At 47.2% G+C, this 19,675-nt stretch overlaps 1 protein-coding gene across 1 annotated transcript in view; it reads right to left on the reverse strand.

Moving 5' to 3' along the window:
* LOC144167830 (uncharacterized) overlaps positions 1–19,675 on the reverse strand; it is a 296,895-nt gene that overhangs the window by 214,625 nt on the left and 62,595 nt on the right. The window contains exon 3 of the mRNA XM_077696990.1: positions 5,239–5,411. Coding sequence (XP_077553116.1) covers positions 5,239–5,411 — 173 coding nt within the window. The remainder of the gene's footprint in view (positions 1–5,238; positions 5,412–19,675) is intronic.

Genomic DNA, 19,675 nt, shown 5'->3' on the forward strand with positions numbered 1-19,675 from the left:
ATCCAACTTATGTCGTATTCAATGGAAGATCCGCAACGCTTTCAGAGCAACTTTCGTTTTTACTCCGTTTGAGCAACAAAGTTCCAGTGCAGATCGGGAGTCACCGAATCCTTGTCAGATCGAGAGCTACGTCACAGCGAAAGTTGCTCCGTGGAGCAAGAAAAGTTGCTCCCCGAAGTCGGCGGAGTGGTTCAAACTCTGGAGGCGCTCGTGACGACTTTGCCGTCTGCTTCTGGTATATTCTGCTTTTCGATCCGCCATGGCGTCCGCTCTGCGATGGGGCGAATCGTTCACGAAGGAAAAACATTCTACACGCCATGCCGCGCTCCTGCTTGCTACATGGGGAAAGCGAGTGAGGCGCCATAACTCGGAATCAACTGGCGAGGAGCCAAGCTAGAGCGACTGGATGGTCATGGAATTTAAACGCACCTTCGGCGTTTCTTTCTTTAAAGGGACACTGAAGTGAATTTTTCAAGCTCCCGTTTTTGCTTGCACTGCGTAGACTGGCTCAAATTAGCACAGTTTTCATCGTTTATCCGGTTGACTAATCGGTAATTATTTTACAAAGCGCGAAAGAAGAAAAAATTGGCCGCGTATCTGCTCCTTTCGTTGCAAATGTCGTCAAAAGACGATAATCTTTATCGGCTATTGCGAAGTAAATGCCTCCCTTCGCTTTCCCGCTCACCTCTCATGTTGTTCCTCATGCGTCGCGCTCCTCCCAAGGTAAAGACGCCAAAGGTTTGCTTAAATCATTTTAAATTTCCCGCGCGCGTTCCACTGCTCCAAACCGGGTGTCTCGATGCGAACGCTGCCGTACGGCGGAGACGCGCGTTAATCGAGGCGCCCTACTTCAACGTTTATAGAACCGCGTTTCCCTACTCCACGTGCGTTGCAAGCAGAACGTGGAACCTATCTAGTGGAACCTTTCGTAACTGTTGCCGGTTGATTTCTTAAAATGGCGCAAGAAGCTATAGTGGCGCGGGCGACAGCAGGCGACGGCGGAGTGAATTCTTTTTCTGCAGTTGATGAAGTATCTAAATTCGCAAAAGCAAGCCTGTTTGATTTTTTTATAAAGGAACACTGCAAATATCACTTCTGTATTGATTTGCTGTCTCATATTTGCGTAATGTCTTGTTCTTCTTCAACAATGTTGACAAGTATGAACCTTACACCGGACATAGACGGGTAGATTTAGCTGTGACTATATAAGACTAATGCGCAGGCATTGTTTTGCTTTGGCCGGGTGGCTGAATCGAGTCACAGACAGACAGACGGACAGACATACAGACATACAGACAGACCAAAATTTCTGGGTTTAAGGAGCCCAAGAAAGACTATCGTCTTTAAAGCTACCATGCGCGGTTTGCGGCGGCCACACCAACTAAGCTGCGACGTTGGGAGGAGGGGGCACCGTGATTGGACGATGCCCAAGGTTAGCAATCAAACAAGTTTCGCTTTCGGTTTCGGTTCTGTAAAACAACATGTTTGACATCCGATGTCATCATTGGATGGGCATTCTCAATATCACAGTAATCGTAGTACCGCGCTTCTGCCATGTTGTCGACTGTAAAATGCATAAGATAAGCCTCCCAGGACGGCTTGGAATCGTAGCATTCATTAGCTGAGCCCTACGCAGTGCATGAACGCCCATATTTGGAGCTTGCCTCACTCATGCCTGTATCGTAAAAAGCGTGTTCGCACCAGTCCAAGGGTCTGTTGATTCTGGCCTGGGCCCACCGCCTGCATGCAGTCGGTGCATATGGCAACAGCACGCCAACGAGAACTCGCTAGCGCGCCAGTGCCAGCCTGCGCGAGTTCTGTGGACTAGTTCGTGGAGCAATGAACGTTGCGGCCCAAAAAAAAGGTGAACCCAGTATAGAAAACATCGGCGAAAAACGAAAAAGTTACCTTATAAAAACAAAAAATGCATGTAGCCGCGGGGATTCGAACTTGTGACTGGCAAAACTATCCGGGTGACATACTTTGCGCTCCAGACCACTAGGCTACAAGCGGTAGTCGAAATATAAGCTATATAATGTATAACCAGTTTACACTTTTATTTATTTTTAGTATTTCAAGCAGCTAGGTGATTATTTGTTGTATTACGCTCGTGCAGTAAGCGTCCCCCGAGTTTCCACAATAGCTTACGTCTAGCAATTGCATTTCGTCGACGGAAAAGCGTTCGCAGATGCGTAGTCGTGCTGCTTACCGCTGTGCTTGTTCGCCCAGCGCAAAAAAAGTGCTTCCCGCACCCTAGTTTTACGCTGTACGATAGAAATATCAGTTGATTTTATGTCCTTAGTAGCTATATTGACTTCGCTGACTCTTCTCCCCCTTCAAGAGGCCTTATATTTTCCTACTGGCGTACCAGTCAGCGAAGTGTCGCATGGGCGCTTGTGCAGCGCTTGTGTGAAGCGACCTTGACTTGGAGCTAGATACAGTGTACAAACTAACGAAGTAAAGAAAGGCACATTCTTCCATTCCCAAACGTGTTGTGGCTTAGTTTCAACTGATCGAGCGAATTGCGACGACCCGTCAGGCGGCCGGCGGACTAAACGCTGGGCCGACTGACTCGGTCGCGGAAGGTTGGCGAGCCGCGCAGTAGCGCAGCCAATTGCCAGCTCCTCTCCTGCTGACGTCACACGAACACGCCACAAAAAATGGGCGAGCGTAAAGAGAGGAGGACAGCATTTTCGAAATGATTTTTCTACTAAATAAATTCGCGTAAACGCGCTCAGAGTGGTCGAAACAGGGCCTAGGGACTCCGAACTACAATTTGCGCTCGTAATGCCGCATTGTTTACAAATCACTTCAGTGTCCCTTTAAAGCAAAGCTTTAGTAATCTCGTCGAGCAGTTTTGCGATCATTTGACTGATCTTCATTTGACTGCAGGTGCGCCATAGCCTTGGTAACACATCACGTGACTCGCCGGGTCGAGCTGCGCCGACAACCGCGTTCTCTACCCGCCGCTGCTAGCAGGCGCATACGCTCCCAGCAGCTGGGTCGCTGTCTGACCACGTGACTCCCCGCGTGTATGCGAGCTTGGTCATGAATGAGGGCGACGCGGGGTTGTCTTCTCTGAGCGTTCCGTGGGAGCGGGAGGCTTTGGGCCGTCATCGGGAAGCGGCTGCTGATCACCCTTCGGATTCGCCCAGTGAGCTACTACAGTGGAGAGGGTCCGGAAGATCAAGTGCTTAATGCCAAGCGCGCGAAGGTTAAGTCGACGACTGAGGAAGAGCGAGCCGTTGACCTCGCAAAACGCCGGAAGCGGGACCACAACCGCAGAGAAAGGCGTGTTTTGGACGAATAGTATAATAATTACAACTAAATCAAAGGGCTGGTGAGGTAGGTTAAGTTCGGGCACGTTAAGGGTAGGTTAAGTTCGGGCACCACACTTATTAATAATAACCACCAGGGAATTAGATATCGTTTGCTGGGTACGGCGTCCTTACCTGTATTGTGTCTGTTTTTTCGCCGGCCGAGCTGACTTTGGCGCGAGGGGCGCGAGGAGAAACCGCGGAGGCTTCTTTTGTTCGCTGCGCATTGTGTTCACTTGACGGTGCGGGCTCAGAAAGGGCGTATACAAATGCGTTGGTCATTCCTAAGTAGTCAAATCGATGTTAGCATTTGAAGGAGGATTTCCTTTCGTTCGTTTGGAAAACTGGCGGAGGAGGACCGTTGATATTAGAGAGTTATAGCAGATCGGAAAAACGGTTCCGGTACGGCACGCGGTACATGTTACCGGACCGTACCGGGAAGGCTCGTTTTAAGAGTTATAGGAGACCGTAACCACTGGACATGCTACCGTGACTGGGAGCGACTTGGGTTGTACGTCGTTTGGCAATTCTTCGTGAGACTGTGGCATTTCCTGTGCTGAAATATTAGTTTTCAGTTCTCAAAAGCGCTAAAGGCAGTATTAAAAAAATCCAACGCCCCTACAGAGATTAGAACTAGCGACTGCGTGAACACGAAGAGGACATTTTACTTCTACTGCATCTCAACAGATGGCGCCAGCAGGTCAAGCTAGGCTCTCAGTACATACATACGGCTGGCTGCTTCCAGTTTTCCGTTGTATTGGCGCGTCCCTCGCACTGGTACCGCCTGTTCCTCACTCGCCGATTTGTAGATGGGCCCCATGTTGCTATTAATACTAGTTATGTAGCTGGATCGCCTTTATTTAACCTAAAACAACCTATCTTAAATGCGTCGCTCGACGACACAAGCCACAGCAGTTGGATCGGGACCCTGTTTCGCTTGCTGCTTCAGCTGTCAGAATCGCGCGGATTTCTCTTGTTGCAAACTCATTTTGCTTAAACGATGTCACATTTACAATCCTTTCGACTAGGCGTGAGCCAAGCGTACGTCTACCAAACTTTTCCAAAGCGGCCGTCCGCTTTGGAACGACGGGCACGGTACGTCTCGGTACCGTCCGGCCAAGTCGCTCTGGTTTACGGTAGGGCTCTGCGCATGCGCGGTGGTGTCCAGACGGTAGATGTTACCCTACCGGAACCGTTTTTCCGATCTGCTATAACTTTCTATTTTAACGACCGCAAATCCCGCCATGAGAATTCCCGAACGGGGCCGGAAATCGACGTCAGCCAAGGCGTCAAAGATAGGAACTGGGACACCTGCAGACACTCTATCTACCATACTTGCACGGCTCAAAGCTACTGGGTGAAGTTTCCGTTCGTCACATGTCTGACCCTGGCGACTCGGCGGCGGGGCTGCGGCAAAGGGCAGGCGACCAGGCATTGTTTATGCGCTCTGCGATTTTAGAAATTTACAAAGCAAAGACATTTTGGCCGCGCGGGGCACAATCATAAGTCTGTTTTGATGATTGCGTCACCCGGTTAAAGGTGACTGTTTAGCACTTCTGCTCTGTTCAGTTGAAGCGTGTTCAAGACTGAATTCTATTTCTGGTTTTTCATGCTTTTTTCCCTGTTTGACTTGGTAGCTGCCGTGCCAATGGGGGCAGCCGCCCCGACATCCTCGCGCAGCTCATTGTGGCTGCGACTTCGCGGTGCCCATATATAGGGGAAAATAAAGTTGATTTGATTCGATTATGTTTGAGGCCGACCCTGAAAAGAACAGGGAAATGCTGTGGCTCCGCGAGAGATTCGCCACCGAATACTCCCCTTTCGGTTCCGAGGCAAGCGAAACCGCCGACGGTGCTTCGAAGACAGAGGATTACTAGAGTAATGTTACAAGAAACTGTGTCGCACAGGAAGAGAGACCCACTTGGAGATCTTGATGTCCCGGTGCAGGCAGCCGCGCAGGTGCATGTGCTCCACCGCCAGGATGAGCTGGGCCATGATGACCTTGACAGCATCGATCTTGAGGAATTTGTCCTTGGCCATCACTCGCTGCAAATCCACCCCGGGGATGAACTCCATTATGGTCACATATGCCTCCTGCTCGCCAGAAAAGAGCACGCACCGGAGCGCGCAGTGATTACGCGCAGCCGATGCAATCAAGCACTTCAGGCCGGCCAATTGCTGTGTCTCTAACGTATTCCATCTCATAGCTTCTATCAGGAATCCGGCCGGAAGAATCTGGTGCTTTGTAACGTCTGCGGTAATGAGTGCTCGCTTGGTGTTCTGAAATAGTTACATTACTCACTGTCAAGTTTTAAAGGCTTCGCGCATAAATTCCCCTAGTCTGCCTGAATGCATGTAGAAAGATTTCAGTAACTTTTCTGAGGCGGCCATCCCCTTTAGGTAGAGGTACCCCTCCTGGATAAGAAGGTGGAGCAAGTCACTGGATTTCAACGTTCAACGCTCAATATTCAATGCCATATCGAACTTTGCATTTAGCAAGAAAAAAAAAAGATAACGGAAAGATGGCGGTGTGTTACCATAACGTTGCGGTTAGGCCGGTTCTGTATAAGTTGAGCAAAATCTTGTTGCGTTTAGAATTTTGACGTGATATCTGAAGAAGCAACTGTAATGAGGTCCTACTATTTTGGTTTCAAATATTATGAAAGGTCACGTTTGCCTTGAACCCATGTGCTGCCATTGTTTGTGGGGATCCGCTTGATCCCCTTTCCTCCTCCCGCGACCGCGATGTTCGAACGAGCGCGCTTTCCCGCGCCGCCGTGACGTCACCTCGCGGGCCGACGCGCCGGCGGGCTCCAACTGCCCTGCCGCCGCTTCCGCTCCTCCTCGCCCGGGAACCTGCCTCCTCTCCTTCGCGCCTTAAAACCGGACGCGCCCGTTTCGGAGTCTCTCTGGACTCTCTGGGCTCTCTCGCTAGCTCTCGGGATGTCTCTCTGGCTCCAGGGGCTCGGAAAGGAGATCGAGGATAGAGTATAGGGAACGCGAGGGGTCGCGGCTCGTATCGCACCCTCGCCGCCACACGTCCGGAGCGGGGCCCATGACCCCAATCGGACGCGCGAGGTAGGCGCCCCCCCCCCCCCCCCCCCCTTCCCCTCGCCGGCAGCCCCGTGTCGCCTCAGCCGTCGCGGCCCGCTAGAGCCCGGCCTCGAGGCGCGCGTCGGTACAGTGTAGTTCTTAACCCGGCCTTGGCGTTATTATGCACTGTACAACTGGGCCAATAAACCCCCTGGTTCGTCCCGGCCCCTTGGAGCCTGTCGTCGCCTGTGTCGGTGAGTCGAACCCGTCGCGGCGTCTCCCTTGTGGACGCCGCGTACCTCTCTGGGGCATTTTGGAGGGGTCATTTCCGGGCGAAGGGGGAACACCCTGAACCCCACTTAGGCCCACAAGGGACCGTCGAGCTGACATCGTCGCTCAACGTCTCTAACGAGGCTAGCCGGGGTGGTTTGCTACCCCGTAGCCAGACCCATTATGCCCACATGTTTTAGTACACACTGCTGGTTTTAAAGCTAAACGATAAAACAACTCATTGCAGTTGTTATACCGTGGGAATGGGCGTGGGCGGCTCTGGAATGTATAGGGCGCCCAGAAATATTGTATTTTTGTTAGTGAAGCCGAAATGGGAATTACGTTGGGGAGCTTCTTCGTCCAACAGTAAGCAGAGTAAACATGACCTTGGGGCGGGCGTGGGTTGATGCTCGAAACGAGTCAGCATTTTGTTCCGGCTGTGCACCAAGAAAAGATGCATAATGGCATGGCCCGCTATACACAAATGCTACAGACTGCCGTGGTTCCGAGCGAAACGGCCAGTAACGGCACAGTTAAAGCATTCCCTTGTTTGACAGTGACCGTGATACTCCAACTGAAGCATGGTTTCAGGCTACGACTAAAATAAAATTGGCTAAAAATGGAAAAGTTGTTTATGGTGACACTTCTTCTGCCATTCTGGTTACTTAGGTAACGCTGATGATTATTCAAACATTCCTCCATGGACAGACAAAAACATTTTAGAATGTATACGCAACATTTGTGGATCCAGGCAGAATAACATCAGCCCGCACCCGTGTGTGTGAGGGGAGGGTGTGCTGATGGGAAGGGTGGAGGTGTAGGTGTCCTGGTGCTTATGAGAGGGCCTGTGGACTGCACCCTGTGTTTTAATTATGGCATTCGTTTGTCAGGCCAGATTGATTGAGCATTGAAAGAACGATACTCTCGCGCCCACAAAACTTCGAAAAAGGCCAAGAAGAGATAAAAGAAAAATCTGCCACAAAGGCACATTCATTTTCTCGCCACCTTTACAAAGGTCCTTCACCTGCGCATGGTGCCACGATAATTTTCAAATTACGAGTAACAATGGATGCATGCGCACGTAGGTATAAAACGCAGTAAGAAAGACATGCGTCAGTGGCTATTTCTCCTGGAGTAGCGTGCCTGTAAAAGCGAACTACTAAAACTGCTGCGGGAACAAATATAGTTTTCACTCTTCATGCACTGATACTAACGCTGCCCCGGTACACTGAAGACCCCTCTCCAATGTCGCCCATCATAAAGTATTTAGGCGTTTGTACGAGTTGAATTTGTTTTCCCTCATTCAAAGTTACTTATCTGCTTCATTGTGCGCTTCTTTCACCTCAAATTCAAACGGAAGTATTGCATTGGAAAGGAAACGAGACACAAATGTGCTGTGACACCGTGTAAATATTAGAGAGTGATAATATAAATATCGTTGCATGGAGGCAGCTCGGTGTCATCCACATCAGCCACTGTCCCGGTGTGGCTGATGTGGATGACACGGCACCTTCCTCAGTGCCATGCTCAGTACACCACCTTGTCTACACCTACCGAACCGGCAGCTCTGCGGAAGGCGTTGGCCCACATGAGCGAGCAGCCTGCACACGTGTGGGCCGTCTTAACGGACTCTCAGGCTGCACTGCAATGCTTAGTGTCTTTCCCGAAAGATCAGCTTGTGCTTGATGTAGATGCTCTGCATCTTCAAGCTCTGCGCTCGCACCATCAGATAACACACCAGTGGCTCCCTGCCAATTGCGAAATAACTGGTAATTTGAAGGCAGACGCTCGAGCATCCATAGGGCATGGCCAACGTGAACCAAAAATACCGCTACCAGCACTTGCATCTAAAGATGCTTTAGCATTGCAGCCAGGTTCATGGACCATTCAGCAATCTATTTGGGCATCCCATCATTACACGGCCCTCTAATATGTCGATCCAAAATGTAATTTTGAGATGACACCTGGCTTATCCAAACACAATGAAGCAGTACTCCACCGTATGCGGTTTAATTTCGCTGACACGCTATACTTCCGCTTCAAGATAAACCAATCCACTTCCCCTTTGTGCTCACAGTGGGATGTGCGAAAGGGCCTGCAGCCCCTCATCTGTGATTGTGCGCGATTAAGTACACAAAGAATGTCTCTCGAAGTGTCTCTGGGTCGGCCAGGCTCCATAGGACGTATTACGTCATTGGAGTTCTAAACGTGCCTCTCACGCTAAAAAAGCTTTATTGGCGTACTCAGGAGGAACAGCTCTTGATCACACCTTCTACAAAATGGCCGTGTATCTGCTGCTTTCGTTGCAAATTCGACGAAATACGATAGTTGACTGGCGCCTCTGCCAAGTAAATGCCTTCCTTCTCTTTCCCGCTCACCTCTCATGCTGTTCCTCTCCTGTCTCGTTCCTCCCAAAATAACACGCTGGAAGGTTGCTCAAGTCATCTTAAACTTACCGCGTTCCACTGGTACAGGTCGGGTGCATCGATACCAGCGCTGCCGTACGGCGGAGACGCGCGTGAATCGAGGCACCCTACTCCAACGTTTACAAAATTATTTTCCCTACTATCTAGTGGAACCTTTCGTTGCTGTTGCCGTTTGATTCTTAAATTGCCGCCAGAAGCTATAGGAGCGCGGGCAACAGCAGGCGACGGAATCAATTTTCTTCTGCAGTTGATGTAGTATTTCATTTCCGATAGCAAAAACCAAACATTCATGAAAGGAACACTGCGAATATTACTTACGCATTGATTTTTTGCCTATATTTGCGTAATGTCCTGTTCTTATTGAACAATGGTGACAAATATGCACATTGACATCGCGATTAGACGTTTAGATTTCGCTATGCGTATGTAGACCTATTGCGCAGCTTTGTATCACTTTGGCCGGGTTGTTGAATCGGGCCATAGACAGACGGACGGAGACAGACAGACAGACCAAAATTTTCCCGTTTAAGTAGACCAAGAAAGACTATCGTCTTTAACAGTTAAAATAATGCATCATCATAATCATCTTCGTCACCCTATTAATCTGGCATAGCAGGCGGCCTAGCTTTTTTGACATCGCCTGCTTCATTAAAGGGGCCATGCAGACAGAATGCCAGTTTTATTCGGAAGATTTAGGGTTTTATAGTGTCCACAGCGCTCGTCCGGCAGAAAGCGATACTTTGTTCACTAAGAAATTAAACATTTTACGCCAAAATTTCAGTTCACGCGCTAAAATGTGTGCGTCATGACATCGACAATGACGTACCCAGAGAAGGGCATTAAAACTAAAGATAGACTGCCGAGCAGGGCTGCCACCACATCACAGACGGCTGTTTGGTATCTTCGTCGCCCGCTTTCATAGATGGCGCTGCAATGCCACTAAAGTGCCAATGTTCGCACTTTATTTTTGGCCGGACTTCTATACCTGCCGTATTTTTATTAGGGTTCATACTAATCGTTTCCTAAAACGTAAACTAAGACTCGAGAAACATTGTCGAGTCATAGCAGTGACCGTGCCGCTTTTGTAAGTTCGTCAGTGTTGTGTCAGACACGTACAACGCGTCCGACGGCTGTGCTGGCAAGTGTCAGCCGGCAAAGTGCTGCACCAACTCTGCTTCGGTGTTTACGTGTTCGTTTGTAACTTTATTCACTCATCTCACAATGCCTACTGCTCTATGTGCCCTATATTAAGCCCAAGCACCTCGTTCGGCAATCTTATAAACCGTGCCTAATTTCCACTTGCCTTGCCGGCCTCAGCCAATCGCACGGCTGGGCATATCACATCATAGCTTCGGTTGCGGGAAATAAGCGGGGGGGGGGGGAGCTGAAGTTTCAAATTTCAAGTTTACTTTACCAGAAAGAAATACATGTGCGTGCAAATATACAGGCGATCGCATAGAGATTCCTTTTTTTTCCTGAATATATAGAATATTTGAGCGATGTTTACTTTAAAGGTGGCGTCAGTATGATACCAAAATCTTCCGAATGAACCTAACTTGTGTTTCGTCACCATGGCCCCTTTAAAGATCGTTCTCTCTTTTTCTCTGTCGGCCATCACAAAGCCCGCGCTGGCTGCACGCATACCAAGGTTCTTGTCTTGTTCCTCGGACGTAGGGTCATAAGCATGGTTCCCAGAGAATTTATCAAACACCCTTTTATCGAAGAAATGCTCGTTTTATCGAACGCTGTTTTATTGAACCACCTACGTCGGTTTTGTCGGAAGAGTGGTTTACCCGCCGCGGTGGCTCAGTGGCTAAGACGTTGCGCCGCTGAGCCCGAGATCCCGGGTTCGATTCCCGGCCGAGGTGGCCGCTTTTCTAATGACGGCGAAAAGCAAAAACGCCCGTGTGTGCGAGATTTCTTCGCACGTTAAAGATGTGGTCAAAATTAATCTGCAGTCCTCCACCACGGCGCGCCTAATCGCCTGCGTCGCGTCGGCGCGTTAAACACAACAATAAAAAAAAAATCAATCAAAGCGTGGCTTCGCTGCTTTCATTGTGAATTTCAGGGGTGATTTTGTTTCACTGGCCATTGCACTCGAAATTGCCTCTACCGTGCATTACATGCAAGAACCTGGCTATTTTATAGGTTGACGCGTCTCTTCCGGCTTTTCGTTGCTTTGGGTCCCCTGTGTTTTATCTGAAACTTTTGATATTTTTGGCGTCTTCATTGATAGCCCTCAAGCATACGTGTTGCTAGTGGCAAATACTACAATATTTGCCACTATGTTAGCAACCCCAACTCCGTAGGTCTTGTAGACAGCGTAAGTTTCGCTTGATGAGGCGGTTCGTGTTTTATTTTTTGTTGCTCTTGTTGTGTGGCGACTTAGAGTTGAATCCAGGAATGGACACACCAACGCTGCAAAAGATTTTGGATGGGCACGAGGTTATCAAGGCTAAGCTCTACAGCATCGAGACCAATCAGGCAGCTCAAAAAGCCGCTCTCTCCTACTCTCCAATCGCATTTCTTCGTTAGAAAACAAGGTTACTACTTTTGATAATCTGGAAACGGTTGTAGCTGAATGTAAAGTAGCATGTGATGAGCAGAAACATAGCGTGCAGACCCTTCTGGCAAAGGTTGACGACCTCGAAAACCGCAGCAGGCGTTGCAACCTGATTTGTTATGGTATACCAGAAGTCGTATCCGAAAGTTACCCAGTTGATGGGTCAGAACGTAAGGGTCCTGCATCTTGGGTAGTGTCGGAACAGCACATTGTTGACATATGTACTGATAAACTTGGTATTACGCCAAAGACTATACAAAGAGCGCACAGACTCGGGAAGTTTAGGCCCGTTAAAATTCGCCTGCTTATTGCCAACTTTGCGTCATTCAAAGAAAAACAGGACATTCTACTGAATGCCAAGAAGTTAAAAGCGACTGATATTAGCCTATCTGAAGATTTTTCGCACGAAGTGCGCAGTAAACGGCGCCACCTTTGGGAGTTTGCTAAATCCCAAAGAAATAATGATACCAAGGTTAACTTAAGGAAATACACTCTTTACTTAGACAAGGTGAAGTATGTCTATGATGACGCCACAAACCGAGTAGTGCAAAGCAATTGACATACTGAGAGTTCACCCGCTATCATTTCCTTCCTTGTGGTAAATTGCCGGAGTATCAAGAATAAAATTGATGAAGTTAACACCCTTGTAGGCACGACAGAGCCATCAGTAATTATAGGTGCAGAGTCGTGGCTGGATGAAAATATTTCACGCAGGGAAGTGTTCCCAGAACACTTTACATGCTATCGAAAAGATAGGAACAAACACGGAGGGGGCGTGTTCATATTAGTTGATGAAAGCATCGCATCCTTCGAAATTGATAGCCACAATTCCTGCGAGGTGGTATGGTGCCGACTCCGACTTCGAAATGGTAAAACCTTATCTGTGTGTTCATTTTACCGTCCTCCTTCAGCCTCTGCCGATGTATTGCAAGAACTAGCCCACAATATTGAAACCATTCAAACAGACTACATTGCTATAGCTGGTGATTTTAATCTTCCCGAACTAAACTGGAGCCAGGAGCCCTCCTTTCCTGGAGTAACTGGTGGAATAAATATTGAAATGGTAAATGTTGTTAACCTGCTTACACTTACTCAGACAGTTATCGAACCAACTAGAGGGAACCATGTTCTTGATTTATTTTTTACAAATGCCCCAGATCTAATGCAGTCCACACGGGTAATACCGGGAATTAGTGACCACCAAGCGGTTATTTGTGATATGAAGTTGGATTACGTAAAAATTAACAATACTGGAAATAGACGTGTCTACAATTATGAAAAAGTGAGTATTACTGAAATAAATTCCGCCCTTGAGTCATTCTTTGTTGTTTTTGAAACACTTGCTGAATGTTGCTGTGCAGAGGAGCTTTGGTCGACTTTCAAAGAAAAAATTCTGGATCTTCATGATCGTTACGTTCCATCTTGGTGGCTAACCAAAAGAAAAAAAAAAGCAGACCATGGTTTACTAAAAAAACCGAGCGGCATGATAAATAAGAAAAAGAAAGTTTAAGCACGCTCCTACATCAGCAAACATTGATAACCTAAAGAAAAAAACAAGTGATGTGAAAAGTGCAATAGCGCTTGTCAAATCGGCCTTCTTCAAATATTTTCATAACAAAATTAAGCAAAATCATAAGGAGATTTGGAAATACCAAAGAGGAATCTAAAGGACATGGTTTCAATGCCTGCTCTTTTTGTGGGTAACTGTGTTGTTCACGAAGACAACGAAAAGGCCGAATGGTTTAACTGTTATTTTAAGTCTGTCTTTTCGGCTGTACAAACACGACTGGATACAGAAGAGTGGCATTTAGTGGGTGAGGTGCCTGACATGAACGACATTATTTTCAATACAAATGGTATATAAGCCTTTCTTCAGGGTCTGAGCACTTCTAAAGCTACTGGACCAGATGGTATGCCAAATGCTTAATTAAAACCTTGCGCGCATATACTGTCCAAATACTTAAAACTAATTTTCACAAAATCACTTCAACAATGCTTACCGCCCGAGGACTGGAAAATAGCATCTGTGGTACCAATCCACAAATCAGGGCCTCGAAGCGTCGTCTCAAATTACCGTCCAGTTTCATTGACCAGTGTCTGTTGCAAAATTCTTGAGCACGTTCTGTACATAGCCATAATTAAATATATCAATGACCATTCCCAGTTGAACCCCTACCAACATGGATTCCGCAGCGGCTACTCAATCGTTACGCAGTTAACAGAGTTTTCTCATTATGTTGCGAAGGCATTAGATAATCGAACAGATGTTGACTGTATTTTTTCGGATTTTAAAAAAGGCTTCGATTTGGTCCCTCACGATTTGCTGGTAGAAAAACTGTCTCATTATAATATCAATGTTCAAAACATCAACTGGGTTTCCGAGTACCTAAGGTCAAGGCGACAGTACGTTCATGTGAACGGTAAATAGTGGTTGTGTTGAGGTGACATCGGGGGTTCCTCAAGGGTCAGTGTTGGGGCCTTTACTTTTTTGCTTTATATAAACCATATCAGTGAGGGCGTTAGGTCATGTATGAGAATGTTTGCAGACGATTGTATAATTTATAGAGAAATAACCACTGATAATGATGTCCTTCAAATTCAGAGCGATTTAGACAAAATTCAAGCATGGGGCGAAAAGTGGGAAATGAAGCTGAACCAGGACAAAACTGTGTGTATGAAGTTTACAAAGAAAAAAATAACGAGACGTCTCTCTTATACTATCAATAATACTACTCTTTCACCTGTTACAGAGTACAAGTACTTAGGAGTACTTCACACCGCCTTTGTGTTGGCATCGGCAAGTAGACTGCACTGTAGCTAAGGCTAGCCGAGCTCTAGGATTTTTGCGTCGAAATACCCGTGATTTTCCGCAGGCTGTAAAAGCACTGCTGTATAAATCAAATGTGCGCTCTGTGTTGGAATATGCATGTACAGTGTGGGACCCTTCTACTGTGATTGACCAACAGAAACTAGAAAGGGTTCAGAACCTCGCCGTGCGATATGTATTAGGCAAACATTCGAGAAATAAACAATACAGTGCCACATTTTCCAAACAAATATTGCAATGGGAATTATCAGAACACCGCCGAAGCAAGCTCTGTCTGAAATTATTCCGTGAAATATACTTTTCTAAAACGGGTGTTCCGCGAGAAGAGTACATTGCATCACCGTATTATACATCAGCGCGGACTGACCATGCCTACGAAGTGCGAGAGTACAAATGCAACACTGCATCCTTTGCAAGTTCTTTTTTTCCCACCACTATCAGGCAGTGGAATCGGTTACCGTCAGCATTCGTGTCGCGCACTGGAAGCAACTCTTTTTGCTATGCTTTGTCCGAAACTGCGCTATCAACCAAAAAGAACTAATGAGTGTGACAGGGCTTTTGTGTGTGTGTGCGGGTGTGTGTGTGTGCGAGGAAGTGTTTTTTTTTGCAATGTGCAATGTACATTTTCTTTGTTGTTAACCGTTGGCCTTAGTAAGCGAAAAATGGGTTTTCATGCTGTTTCGTGGTATAAAACTTTGCAGGGAAATGCGGAGTTTGTTCCGTTTACAACGTGCGTAGTGCTGAATTATATGTACCTATATTCTTTCCAATTTTCACAGTGCCATATCCCAGTTCAGTGATTGCCTTTATTTTGCGAATTGAAATCTGCTGTATTTTTCATTTTTTTTTTGGTTTGTAACCCCGCCCTCCCCCCCACCCCCGCTGTATAGCCTTCGTGGCGCTGTATGTAATAAATAAATAAAGTAGGCGTGTAACGATGTATTTAGGTTGGTGTGACAGTTACACCTTGCGCCAGCGTTCCTCATCGCGTTACCTAAAGTCTTGTCCTCACCCAATTTTGTTTAGTCTTGCGGTTTGCACGGGATACTTACTATGTGGTAGCATTGTATGTATCTTGAAGCAATATCCTTCCGAGAACTTTGAAAAGATTAGTGCTACATGAATGGCAGGGGGGGGGGGGGGGGGGTCGGCCGTGAAATTTAGGCCCCGACAGAGGTGGTAACACCGCGAGTCCTGTCCGTTTTGTAGCCGCCGTCCCCTTTGACCCGAATTGCCGCAGACTCCTACTGCGTAGCCAAAGCTACAGTTTTATTTATTTTATTTTATAATTCAAAGTACCCCTAAACGCCCTCACGCAGGAGGGTATTACATAGGGGGTAGTCAATAAAGCAGAAACTAACATAGAAACAAATATATACGCTGGGAAAAATAGAACATAAAAAGAACATCGCATGCGCGAATACAAATATATAAATATAATATTACCTCGAAATAACGCGCACAAATAAACTCAGAAGAAGCAACAACAATCACATCTCAGTAGAAAAAGAACAATCTGTCACAAGTTACACATACAAAAGCGGTAGTTTTGTTTTCAATTAACAACTTCCGTAAGTGTTAGTTGATTAAATTTAACAGCATCAGGGACGGTGGCTATGTGTGATGGCAATGCGTTCCAGTCAACGAATGTACGCGGAACGAATGACCGTGAATAGTTCAAAGTTATACATGCTAAACGCTCACTTTGAGAGGATGGTCGTGTCTAGGAAGAATGGAAGCTGGTGAAGAAAAGAAATCGTCATGAAGCAATTGGTGGTGATAGAGTTTATGAAAAAGCGATAACGGTGAATCTGTGCGCCGTTACGACAAGTCGAGCAGTTCTGCACGAATTTTCAAGGTTGTGACACTGGAATGATGGGAGTAGTCTGAAAAGACGAAGCGAACTGCGCGGTTTTGAAGTGATTCTATGTTGTAATTATGTAGGCTTGGTAAAGGTCCCAAATAGCTGATGCGTATTAGATTTTTGGCCGTATACGTGTGATGTAAGCGAGTTTACGCAGGTGCGATGGGGCATGCTTCAAGTTATGGTTTGAAAGGCCTAGTGAGCGGTTAGCCGATGCAAGTACGACGTTCATGTGATGATTCCTGGATAAGTCAGAGCTAAGGTAACCACTAAGGTACTCGTAATTAGTAGTAAGTTCAACTGGAGTATTATTTAAAGAGTACGAGGTTGAAATGCGAGATGCGCGTTTATTAAAGGACATAAGCTTTGTTTTAGAATTATTAAGGCACATTAAACATTTAGAGCACCAAGAACTTATACCATCTAGGTCAGCCTGGAGGACCTGTTCATCATCTTTGCATAAAATTTTGCAATAGATCACGCAATCATCGGCAAAAAGCCTGATTTGAGATGAAACCGGGTTAGGCAAATCATTAATGAAAATTAGAAAAGCAAGGGTCCCAGCACGCTGCCCTGAGGAACGCCGGAGTAAACGTCCCCAAAAGAGGAGAAACCGTTATTAACGGATGTGTCTTCTTGAAAGGAAATCTTTAATCCATGCGAGTACAAGTAGGTGAATGTTAAGCTGTGTTAATTTGATTAGCAACCTGTGATGAGGGACCCGGTCAAAGGCTTTGGTAGAATCAAGAAAAATCGCGTCAGCTTATATGCCAGCGTCAAGGGAAGAATGTAAATCGTGAATGAACCCGGCAAGTTGAGTGTCGCACGAGTAGCCCTTTCGAAAGCCGTGCTGGTACTTGAAAATGATGGTATGCTCTTCTAAGCAGCTAATTACCTGCGAGGGAATGACGTGTTGGAGAAGTTTGCAAATGATGCTTGTTAACGATATTGGTCCGCAATTAAGTGGGGATGAACGATCGCCAGTTTTAAAGAGGGGTATTACTTTACCAATTCGCCATTCTTCGGGGATTGAACCAAATGACAAGCATTGAGTGAAAGGAGCTGATAAGATACGATGGATGCCTTCAGAAACATTTTTTAGTATCTTGTTATTGAATCCAAGGTGATCAGATGCTGAAGTGATTGCCAAATTTACGTTAACTCTATATCCAGCCGACGCTATTGTTCGGTATATCTGGAACCCTCCTAGGCCGCTCTGTAGTACGAAAAACGGGTTTAAATGGTAGAATAAGTCGAACCAAACAAAACTAGGAGGAAACAAGGTCGCCATGCCAAGAGGGGTCTATTGCTATATCCAGCCTTGTATCTAGCCTTTGAAGCCGTCTCTGGAAACGCTGTTATAACAGGCGTACGGGCGGCGACAGCAACACGAACAGATATCACCTAAAAAAAAAAAACAACAACCAGGTGGCACGAGCTCCCGCTGAAAAAACAGAATGAAATCGTGTGAGCTGACAACCCGGGACGTGGTGCGGGGTCGAGGGAGAGAAAAAATTAGTCGTTTCACTCCATGTGAAAGCTGTCGGAAATACAGAGCAGTGATTCGCCATAGTGGGCTGTAGCGCCGTTATCCGCTCACTGGTACCATCCAATGAAATTTAAATTTCCCGCCTTCGCAGTGCTCCCGCACCCCTTGCCTGATACTGCGCCAGTGGGAGGTATTTGTGTGGTTGCTTTTCCTCCCGCACGTGCCGGGGTTGCGCTGCCACTTTTCCCCTCTTACTATCATAAAAACCAACCCAACGAGCGTTCCTAACGAAATGAACGCGGGTGCTGCCGGTTAATTAAGTATATTTTGCCTCAAATGTACCTCCAGTTTTATTTGCGCTAACGAACGGGGAGGTGTATGACAATCGCCAGCGGTTCACGAGTTTCGAACTTAAGCCTCCTGCTCTGCCCAGGGGGCGCTGCGCAAGCGGCTTCCGGGCAGTACTTCTGGGTAGTACAAAGCTGCCTGGGTCCCATAGGATCCCGTGTTGACAGAAGCAAAATGAGCTCGACGCTCCCCATTATTTTGCGACGTGGTCACCAGCTCATCCCCGATGCTTCCGATCTATTTCAGCGATCAACTTGGCATTAGGGGAAAAAGCTTTGCAGCGCTAAACACGTTTACAGCGCCGACGAAAGTGCCGGGACCGTGACGGCGTCTGCTACTCGCAGGTTCACCGATCGTTGGTCGTACGAAGTGAAATTTTAAGTGAAATTTCTAGTTGAAACTAATACTCTAGGTGACAAAGACTTCTAAAAAACAGACGATCAAAAAAGAAGAGTGACGCAATCGGCGATGATCGCGCTTTAAAAAGCCAGCGAGTCCGCGGCGCACCGCAGGCTCGCCTGCTGCGGTGCGCCGCTCTTTTGCGTACCTGCACACTATGCGTGCACTTTCATTAAACAGTGCTCGTTTGCGTCGCCGTTACGAATACATGGTGCAGCGTTAGCTTGCCGTTTTGTTGCGTGTCGCAGTGACAATATGCCGCGACCGTCAGAAGCGTGAAATCTGTTTTGCGATTCCGAAATTAGTGGCCGTAAAACAAAGTGGTCGGGCAAACTAAGAGGCCGCTCGTTTTCCTTGTTTGCGCTCACTTTACTTAATTATGCTCTTGCAGCATACATTCCCAGTTCGCACTTAATAGCCTAGAATGAGGGTCAGCAACGGCGGAGTTCCATGCAGCCGATACGGCGGAGGGCTGGACGGCAAATCGGGGGTGGGGGGGGCGGGGGGGGCAGTGGCGGAGGGGGGCTTTGAATGCAAAGAGAAAATATTCAGCGAATTTCTAATAATATTTGACAATAATCTGGCGAAGTGTGAAGATGGGGGGGGGGGGGGGGGGGCAATTCAACTGGAGGACGCCAATTCTCTGTTCTTGTCTCGCTGTCGAACTCCATTTGAAGTCAAAACTGTCGTGTCGGCGTTCAGATTTGGCGACCCCTGCACTAGAAAACCAACACAGTCAGTGATATTCGTATGTAAATATTCGGGGCCCCGCGCCGTGTAAGCGGCTGTGTTATGTTATGCTGTGTTATGTGATGTTATAGAAGTACACATCTCTGCAGGCAGCGGGCGTGTGATTTGGTGCGTGTTTCGCGTCCTTTAATAGCGCTTAATTTGTTTATTTAATTGGCGCTATTGCCCCACCTACTGGCTAGTATACATGTACCCTGCCGTTCGTAAATCGTGCGCAAGAATCATTTAGTGTTCGAAAATACGAAACAAAATTTCCGCTCGTTTCAAAGGCGGTGCCAGGCCAGTAGTGTCAGCTGAGTCGGCTGCGGCGCTGCGCAATTCTTGCGTTCGCTTGCATGCTCCCGATGAAGCAACCTTTTGCAGTTACCTCAGGATGTAAGATGAGCAGC

The sequence above is a fragment of the Haemaphysalis longicornis genome, unplaced genomic scaffold (genome assembly GCF_048455015.1).
Source record: "Haemaphysalis longicornis isolate Haplotype H1 unplaced genomic scaffold, Haemaphysalis longicornis Haplotype H1 scaffold_2, whole genome shotgun sequence".
In the NCBI taxonomy this organism is placed as follows: Eukaryota; Metazoa; Arthropoda; class Arachnida; order Ixodida; family Ixodidae; genus Haemaphysalis; species Haemaphysalis longicornis.